Here is a 10,302-nt window from a genome sequence, read left to right as displayed (position 1 = left end):
TTAATGGAGACTAAGATTTTTAAAAATAGACAAAATCAAGGATATTTTAGTAAGATTATATAAATAGAATGTTATTAATAATTGAAGAGTGTGTAATTAGTTTCCCCAAGACACTAACAAACTATAGCTTAATGGCATAGTCTACTCACCTTCGTCTAGAGATTTTGGATTCGAATCTCAATTCTATATTTGAAAAAAAAAATTCCCCCCAAGATGAGCACGGTCAAAATTTAAATCTTGGGGTCAAAATAATAATTTAGTCGCCACGGACATGGTCATGACCACCATTGTCAAAGTTGCTGGTGTCTTCTTCACTTTCAGTCTCCTCCGTATTAGATGGGGATACTATCTGCCCATTTTGAATCTCCTTGAAAGCTCCAAGCCTACTTAAATCAAGTTCAGGGTACAATTTAGAAACCTGCAACCTGCAATTTTTAAACGAGCATTTTGCCGCTTCCGTAATCAGCTCACTCTCTTTTCTTTTCCAATAAGATTCTCTCTGAGCTCCTACATCTTTCTCATCTTCAAGTTTCTTTCGGGTTTCTTTGAGCGACTTTTCAGTTTCTTCATATTTACTTCTCCAAGAAGCCACCTCAGTATTCAAATCCTCAATTCTTTTCTCCAACGATTCAACATGTGAAACCCTCTCCTCCATTCTTTTCAATGCTTCTTCAAACTTTGCATTTTCTTCTCTTGCAACTCTTAATTCTTCCTCTCTTTCCCGTTTGGCCGCTTCGAACTTCATCTCTGCGTATCTCGCAACGCTCACTGAACGAAGACCTTGAACTTGAAGCCAACGACAGAGTGTCGAAACATCAAGGTCTTTTGTTATGGAATGATCATATGGATATAGAACATGATGGTCCACAAACTCTGTTATTTGGAGGCGTTTCGCTGATGCATCGAAGTGTTTTAGCAACTCCAGAGCAACTTGAGGATCATCCAAGGAGGGAATGGTAATTTTATCATGAGTTTTTGCAATAGAAGTAGAAGCATTTTGAGCTGGAACCTTGTTCAAATGGATATCTTCTATTCTTTTGCCTTTAATATTCGAACGGGAAAAATCAGAAGTTTCCATGGCTAAATTTGTAGCTTGAGTTGCTCTTGCAGGGTTGCCTTCAACTTTTGCCTTCTTGTCTACCTTCCTTGAGTGACGGCGGAGTTCTTTCACAGTCAACTTAGGAGCCCTCTTCTCTGCAAAAAATAGTCCAAAGTAGTTAGGTTATGTGTTTGGCAAAGTTAAAAGATTAAAAGACCATATTAGCCTCAATTTGAAATCTGTTCTTTTAGTTTAAGATAATCCGTTTTAGTTTCTAAGTTTTAAATATATTTTAATTAACAGAATACTACTTATGTGTGAAAGTAACTGTTGTAACTTATTAGTTAGTTGGTGTGAGACTTAATTTAGTCATTAAATGATCCAAATCAATCAAATTTAGTTCATTGAACAACCGAATTGAGTTAGACCCCTTGAGTGCCATGTCAAAATAGCAATTAACTACATACACAAGAATTCTATTAACTAGATTGATAACAGAAGAATCAATTTGATTCACGGCTATGAAACTCAATGACCAAACTGTATATGTCTAAAACTTATATATCGAATTGATTATTAGATGAAAACTAACATTAAATTAAGTCTTATCTGATTAAAACATTTTTCACTTATTTATAATCTGAAAACTAATTTTGTTTAAATAGTTTAATTAAAAAGAAGAGAAATTATGGAGTGATAGTTGTGTTATCTCTGTGTGATTTCAAGGTTATAGATTCAAGATGTGTAATTAGCTATTGCTATTTGTATTAGATTGGTTGCCTATGTTACATGATAGCTTGTGATGCAAGTTAACTCAGAATTAGAAGTTAGTTCAGATATTTAATTAGTCTGATTGTTATCGAGCCCATGTGGCTTGTAGTTACAGTTAGTTGTCGAGTAGTTGATTCTTTCGGTTCGTTGTGTTGCTCGGAATTGTTGTGGAGGTTGTATATAAAATTATAAACTAAGGTGAACCTATCTGTTAAGTAGGATTTAACCATTTCTCTTCACCAATAAGAATCTCAGTTTCACAGTTTTCTCCATTCCACTATTCTCTCTTGAATCCTGTTCTCTTTTCTCCTTTCTCTTCACCCAAGCTCACGCCATACATATTGGTGAAATCTAATTTATATCTCATACAATTTTCTACAGCATACATTATACTTTGTCAATACCTTAATGGGAGTTTACAATCCCTTCACCTCCTCTATATTCTGTTTCCAGAAACCTGATCCACCATTGCACCTTTGGCATAGCCATTAGCCCAATAGTGATCCTTCCAAACAGCTCATCGACATTATTATCAGTCCCAATCTCAAGTACAGAGTTTGTTCCTTCAAGCACTACACCCACTTGCTACTTTCTGTCAATCCTAATTTAAAATCTTTGTCCACAAATGACCATTCGGTTTGCTTCGTGCTATGGTTTCAATGCTAAAGTTGCATCATTCCTTTTAAAAATGTGGCTTATGCTTATAGAATATTTTTCAGCTTACATTAACAACTTAGTACCATAATGTATTCCTGAAATTTTACCAACCAAGATTATTAATTTAGAAACGACTTTCTCATTGAGGAAAACAGTTGTTCTTAGTGTTCCATAGCCTAAGATTGAAAAAAAGATGATTTGGAACAGTAAAACGAATAGTAAGATTCTACAAAAAGTACAGTTCATCAACGGAGCTATCAAACATAATGAATGATAAACAAAGGGATTGCTTAAAGGGAACTCACTGTCGTGTGGAGGTATGCAGGAATTAATGGGTTGAGCAAGCTCAATCGTTTTCTCTTTGCGTAGCTCTTGCACTTTCTTAGCATCCCCAAGATTTTCTGTTTGTTCTACATTGCTAGTGTGGTCTTGACATTCAGATGTTTCAAGATCCATTGGTTCCCCTTGTTTTTCTTTGTATGGTTCATCAGCAGTCATATCATGGACGTTATGATGAACTTCTTGTAGTTTTTCTTCCAAATCTTTGGCCTCTTCCATACTATCTGGCTGATCATAATAATTTTCATTTGAAATGTCCTGGAACACATTGTTTTTAACTGAATCAATACATAGAGGCAATGCAGCATCAGGTTCAGTTGGTGTTTCTTCATTTCCTTTGCCTTTGATCTGCACAATGTAATTTTAAAATAGTGGTAAAATAATTATGACTATGTTTGTAATTATGGCATGTTTTGAGTAAGATGGAATGAAGTCAACAAAGCTTTTTCAATACTTCTCTAAGAACTCAGGATTATAAAACACTTCCAGTCTCTACCAATAATATTATAAGAAGGTAAACAACTATGGCAGATATACAACTATTTTTCTAATTTTATTGACTGATAATATAATAATTTTATACTGTCAGAGTGTCAGTATGTAAAAATTAATGTCAGACATAAAAGAAAATTTTTGACTTACTATGTTCTCCTTATCACTTTTTCCACCACTAGTCTTGTTTTCATTGGGAGCGGATTCCATCTTCTCTTCTGAAAATGTCAATGATAGTGACTAATAATGTAGATGATAGTATGAAAAAATTTTACATTATCCGTACTTTTAACAAATATAATTGCAAAACTGACCAAATTGTAGTAAATAACCATTCACCTTAATACAGTTTATGTAAAATGATTTGACAATGTGTGAAAATGGTACTAATTACTGTATAAGAATAGTGAGGTAGAAGAATAGGTTGTTACTTACCAATTTTCTGATCAAAAGATGATTGTTCATTCATTTCTCTTTTTCGCTTTGATATCTGGTTTTCGATGTCATTGCTCTGCTTCTCATCAAATCTTTCTTTCTTCTTGTCTTGAGGTGGAGTCTGGACATGGCTGTGATCTTGAGATCCATGTGGTGGATGAAAGTGTAAATGCTGCGCTGATGATTCCTCCTCCATGTCTTTTTTCTTCTTATCTAATTCCAGTAAAAATCTCTGCAATTCTAATTCATTTATGATGTGGACACCACACTCTTTAATAATAATTGACTCATCAACTTCCCCTGTGTCAGTTGCAACACTGAACTCAAGATGAAAACTTGTCCCATATTGTCCAAGAATTTTGTCAGCGAGGAATGGATCATACCATATATATACAATATCCGAGTTCAATTCACTTATGGTTATGTCCTCCCACGAAGAATTCTTGCCTCCTGCAAAGTTGTATTCGCATCGGATTTTGGCACCCTGCATCTTCATTCCATGAGGCGGTGAAAGAACCACTGAATAGATAAAGCCAAGAAAGTTGGAAGGAGAGTCAGGGAGTTCAATTGTTATGGAGGAGGATTTCTCCGTCTTATATGCAAATTGCTCTGGGATTGTGTCTCCTGGCAAACAGACCTCCACACTATTGTAGTTGTAGCTATGGACATCGGTTGCATAGCTTCTTACCGTGACATTGCTAGATACAGCACTCACCATTGTTGAATGAATGCTTTGCATGATCGAATGCAATGTGTCTCCGGCCGACAATTTCAAGCTATTATTGAAGGAGATGCGTTTCGTCTTTCCCACCATCTTTGTTGCCAGAGTGTTTAGAGCTGATACAGACCCCAATGAGATGCAGTTATCGGCAGAGAACTCCTTGACAGAGGATGGAAGCTCAGGCAGTGTCTCAAGAAACCTGCAATTCTTTAGGGACAAAATTTCCAACTCTTGAAGGCGCTTGATGGTTGCAGGCAACCAGGTCACATTGCTTCCGTCTAGCCTTAACTCGCGCAATTTCGATAAGGAATCAATGTTGTCAGGGAATTCAAACAAGTGATTACAATCCTTCAAATGTAGTATTTGTAGAGATGATAAACCGTTAAACAGGCCTTGCAGCTGATGCTTGTCAATATCTAGTCCACTGTATGAATGCTTCAACTCCTTAAGCAATTTTAAGGCTGATAGCTCCTTTGGAAGATGCTTAACTCTTGAACCTTCTAGATTGAGACATTTGAGGTTCTGTAGCTGCCCAATTGATTCGTCCAGCTTTTCAACCTTTGTGTTGCTCAAATCCAAGTTTTCAATTAAATCTGACGATACCACAAATTCTTTGAGATTTGAGCAGCCTTTGACACTTATGTGCTGCAGAGAATTCAAATGCCTTTCGGCCTTAACACACTGCAAATTCGTACACCGATCCAGTATCAAAGAAACAAGTGTGTTGGAGGAAAATACAGATGAATGAAGAATAGGCAAAGTCTCACAACCGGAGAGATTCACCCATCTGAGTCTTTTAGCCCCAGACAAATCTGGAAGCTCTTCTAAGTCTTTGCATTCACTTAAGTCGATTCCTTCTAAATTATTAAGTTCCTGTTCCAATTGCACAGGGTACTGAATCATCAGAATGGAAAATCTTCAAATCTGAATTTAACAAAAAAAGAAAACCTGATCATGACTCATATGTATGTTTATATCTTTACCTGCTTTTCCTCCCAGAGTTTCTTGACATGGCTGTGCGGCATGCGAATCTCAACAAGTAACTTAGCATAAAAACTTGGTGGAAGAGAAATGAAAGGGTACTGATGCCACTCAAAGTACCTTAGTTTATCAGAAAATGGTTCAAGGTCTGTAGGAAGGATCATATTACCAGAACTCTGACCCGAGGGGATGTATAATTTTAGAAATCTCAAGTTATTCATCCTTTTAAATGTGTCAGGACTCAAACGCAAGTCTTTAATTTGAGACAAATCTAATATTATGCCTTCAATTGCATCAAGCGATTTCTGAAAAACAATGCAACCAAAAAAGTAAACTAAGCTACAATATAATTTCCAAATAAAATTGTGTGCAACAAGAATGCATAGATACAAGTTACAACCTCTTCTTTACCTTGTTCTCTTTGAGTACAACACAAATGTCTTCAGTATCCTTCAATCGGCTACGTTTTCTAGGGTCTTTACTGTTTTCCTCGTGTACGATCTCGTAAGCCATTTCTCTTAGCAAGCCATGCATTTCGATTGTTTCTTTATATGGAATAGTAGTAATCATTGCTTTATCTTGAAGGATCTCTATTCCCCTTATTGGTGAGAATTCACATGCTTTTAATATGCTTGTGACAAGATCTTTCTTTTCTCCATGGAAAAAGAATGCAATGTCAAGAAATATCTCCTTGTCTAACTCGTCCAATTCATCATAGCTCTCCGTAAAGGCAGCCTGAATGCGCTTAATAGGATGCTTCTGGAGCTTTTCCAAAGTACTTTCCCAGAACTGAATGCTTTTGGATCGAAGATATGAACCCAAAAGGTTCAGAGCTAACGGAATTCCCCCGGCATACTTAACAACCTTATTCACCAGAATCTCATAAGGCTTTGGAGGGATGCTTTCCTCGAATGCTTTCAGGCTAAGAAGCTCTATAGATTTTGAGTCGTCCCATTGTTTGACCTCAAATGTCCAATCAACTCTCTTTTCAAGCAAATGCTTATGTGTTGTTGTTATAATAAGTTTACTTTCTCGACTGTGGCTCTTGTACCCTTGGCAAACTGCTTCTAACAATGGTTGATCAGAATCCTTCACATTGTCGAGGATAATGAGAACTTTCTTATTGCTAAGGCTGCTCATACTGTTGACAAACCCTGTTGCGTCAGTGGTAATTCGTTCCCTCAATAGCTCCGACAAAAGCTTTTGCGGCGTATACTCTTTTGCATTTTCCGCATAGCAAACATGGTCATAATGAGGAAAGGATTTTGCAAATAACATTTTAGCGATGGTTGTCTTCCCTATCCCACGCATACCCCAAATTCCAATTACTCGGTGTTGCTTCATGTTGACTTTAACAATCTTACGGATTTCTTCAATTCCAACCAGGCCTGTTGGCACTATGGGATGCTTTAGTATACGCATTTTCAATACATCATTCACAACCTTCCTGATGAGTTCATGATTGTCCCTACAATGAATTCAAAAACCAAATAAACTGGCTCTCTTCTTCTCTAAGAAATATCATCTTATTAGACTGTTATTACATAATTTCCTTGACTGTTTTTTAGTGTTTAAAAACCTACAATAAGTCAAGTGATGTGAGTTCCATTCTCCACTACCATCCATCAATCTATCTATTTTTAATATATAAAAGTAAATACATAAGTTTACCCATATTATTTTTAAGGCATTTCTTTCTTCCTACTAATGTCATGTCAGCAATATCTTATACTTAGCAAAATTTTAGAATCAACCACTCAATTCTTGCCAAATCAATTATTATTTTCAAATTAACAAAAAAAATAAAATATACAAATAAAAAACTAAAAAATACAATACAATAAATTTGTAACCTACAAATACATTGAATTCATATTCCTATATTTATTATATCTTACCGTTATAAACAACACAATAAATTTATAACCCCAACAATTAATTTATTAATTTTTATAAATAACTCACTAAAGTTAATAAACATCCATATTACAAATGTCATAATAATATTATTAATCATAATAAATTTTACGTTATAAGTATTCAAATTTAATACTATTTAAACTACTTATATAAGTCTCTTATCAATATTCCTTCAAATAACATCAAATTTAGCACAAAAAAATCATTTTCAAACTATACATCTCAAACTTACTCAATAGAGCATCATTCTTTTAGAGCAGAATGATTAGAAATCGAATAACTATCAAAGATCTAATGGCCATACAATGAGAATCTGATGATCAGGTTTGACAAAAAAAAATTCACAACATGCATTATACATTCATACTTACTCAAATACCATATTCCTAATGATAACATAAATTGAATATTGAAATAGGAAAAGATCTTCATAATTTTAGCAAATATAAACGAAATTGATGACAAATATGGATTGAACTATGTTTGGATGGAACTATGTTGAATGTAAAAAGTGTCAGAAAAAGCATATAAAAAAAGGAAACAATTACATTTGTGGCATATGTAATCAAACACCATAATATCCAACAATAAAGTAACTCTATATATTTTTCATAATCTCATCTATCAAATTATTAGTTACTAACCCAATACTTATTTTAGGTTCAGAATTCAATTAAAGGTTTTAGATCAAAGTGTTACAACAACTTTTGTACTATTTGATGGCGAAGCAAAAAACTTATTGGGCACAACTGCTTCAAATCTAATAACATTTCAGAAAAATAATGATATTGAAGCACCACTACATCAAGAGATTAAGGAGAAAGAAAACCATACAAATTCAAGACACATCTTCGAAAGAAGAACATACATACAAAGATGGAACAAACAACACAATAGAAAGTGCATCAAACTCAACAATTCATAAAGAACATGTCTTCATAAGAACCTACGACAGAAAGAAGAAAGCAACAACTCTAACAACAACCAATGAAAAAAAAAGAGGACGAACGCCACATAAAAAGATTAAGTCCAACATCCAAATCTTTTATACTACAAATTATTTTAAATAAAACACTTTTTATATACTATCATTAATTTACCGCCCCTCATATTGTGCAGATCTTATTCTAGTTTCTACTAATTCTAAAAAGGAACTTGCACCATTCTCTTGCTATATCTTTTTTATTAGTCTTTCCTTTATTATAATGGAGTACTGGACACATAAATGAATTTCTTTTTTGTTTTTTTTAATTTCTCATTTCAAATATATTTATTCTGTATATTTTCAAAACAATTTATGAATGAAATTTTTATTTTTTAAAGCCATTCATCAATTTTTAAGACTATTATATTTTGAATAAAGGAAAAGGAAAGTTTAACTCGTGATGACCCCAAATTCTTTCATTATTAATAAATATTTTTCAAATTCTTTCGCATCCTCTTATTCTAAAACACTCCGGACTTCTCTAGTGATGTAATTTTTCACGTCTTTTTCGATAAAATTTAACTCGTGGTGACCCCCGGTTGCTGCAACAAATAATTGGAAAGTTTTGCTAGGTCTGATACCGGCTTTTTCGCTATTCTCTATTGTACGATGCACGGACATGCTTAGTTTCCTGTGCTGTTTGAATATCAATACTTGATCTGGACAGTAAGGATGTGAATGATGTAACACGACCTTCGAAATGATCCAAACATCAACATCCTTCAATACGTGTATATAAATTCTTGCAGGACAATTTAAACCAGCTGAGGGATTTGTCTTCTCGGTCGGAGATATTTTTGATTTCCATTTTCCCTCTCTGCTACATGTAATCAATTGATTCTTAATTTCGTTTCCCTTCTTATTTGTACTCCGAACTCTTGTAGAAAAACCTGCAACCTTCGAATAATCCTTGTAGAATTTTGCAGTATCTTCAAGGGTGTTAAAAGTCATCCCAACTTTGGAGACAAACTGGTCATCAACACCACAGAAAGTTTACAAAATACACTCAAAATACACCATATTAAAACAAGCATAAACTATAGAATGCAAATACAACTATATAACCATCATCAAAAATAAGAAAACCAGATTTATGAATCATTACTAAACAAAAACTAAAACAATTCAACTAAAATAATAAGACAATTCACCCTCTGTCAGATGAAAAGTCATAAATTGTAAATACACCCAAACTTTCTTAAAATACACCGAATTATGACTGATCTACATCCAAATCTCTGATATAAAATGGACAAAATTATTTTAATTCTAATGAGAACTAGTACATTAGATTCAATTCAAATAAGGAAGAATAAACAACAAATATCATAGGCAAGGTTCACGCATTATTCAGCTACACAATCAAAAACTACTAATTGGATTCAAATTCAGATTCAATTACTAAGTAAAACTAAATCACACCTCAGGAACTCATTTGATTCAGTTTCAAAATCCATTTTGCTCTGGTTCAGCTGATAATCTGAAGTTGAATCATCTATTATCTTCAAAAATGATTTCACAACTTGATGTCAAAAAACAATGGATAAATGTACAATGAAAAATCTGAAGTACGTAAATGAAGAAGGAGAAAGCAGAGAAAAACGCATGTAAAAGACAAAGGAGAAGGCAGAGAGAAACGCAGGAAAGAGATCGAAGAGAGAAGGTAAGAAATTCGAAAAAGGAAAACGAAATTCTTTCAAAAAAAATTATATATTCGCGCGTTGATTGAGTTAAAATCTGTTAGAAGCGCGTGAAACATACGTGCATAACAGACACGTTTGAGCATAACATCAATTAGAGGACTTGTAAGACTCTAAAGTAAAATTACTTGTATGTAGAGATTAATTATTATTATATTTAAAATATGTTGTTTTTTTTATAGTTTTTATTTTTATTTTTGGAGAAAAAGAGAAGGAGAAGAAACAAAAAGGGAGAAACAAGAAAAGAGCAAGGAAGAGGGGA

General features: G+C 33.9%; 1 protein-coding gene across 1 annotated transcript; it reads right to left on the bottom strand.

Annotated features, from left to right (window-relative positions):
• Positions 1 to 256: 256 nt before the first annotated feature.
• Positions 257 to 6,890, bottom strand: LOC130948988 (disease resistance protein RPP2B-like). The gene is made up of 7 exons (XM_057877833.1): positions 5,847 to 6,890; positions 5,438 to 5,740; positions 3,734 to 5,327; positions 3,449 to 3,516; positions 2,773 to 3,154; positions 2,551 to 2,643; positions 257 to 1,194 (listed from the first exon to the last, which is right to left on the bottom strand). Exons 1-7 carry the CDS (start codon positions 6,855 to 6,857, stop codon positions 257 to 259), a joined length of 4,389 nt encoding a protein of 1,462 aa, XP_057733816.1. The 5' UTR covers positions 6,858 to 6,890.
• Between the last annotated feature and the right edge of the window lie 3,412 nt (positions 6,891 to 10,302).

The sequence above is a fragment of the Arachis stenosperma genome, chromosome 9 (genome assembly GCF_014773155.1).
Source record: "Arachis stenosperma cultivar V10309 chromosome 9, arast.V10309.gnm1.PFL2, whole genome shotgun sequence".
Lineage (NCBI taxonomy): Eukaryota > Viridiplantae > Streptophyta > Magnoliopsida > Fabales > Fabaceae > Arachis > Arachis stenosperma.
Note: the sequence above shows the minus strand (reverse complement) of the source record. Positions and strands in the feature narration are given on the sequence as shown.

Bases quoted from the DNA above. Each gene is read 5' to 3' on its own strand.
- LOC130948988 (XM_057877833.1), bottom strand. From the start codon at position 6,857: ATGCGTATACTAAAGCATCCCATAGTGCCAACAGGCCTGGTTGGAATT. The intron at 3,155-3,448 runs GTAAGTCAAAAA...TACATTGTGCAG, and splicing joins AAAGTGATAAGGAGAACATA to ATCAAAGGCAAAGGAAATGA. The intron at 2,644-2,772 runs GTGAGTTCCCTT...TTTCAATCTTAG, and splicing joins CTGCATACCTCCACACGACA to GCTATGGAACACTAAGAACA.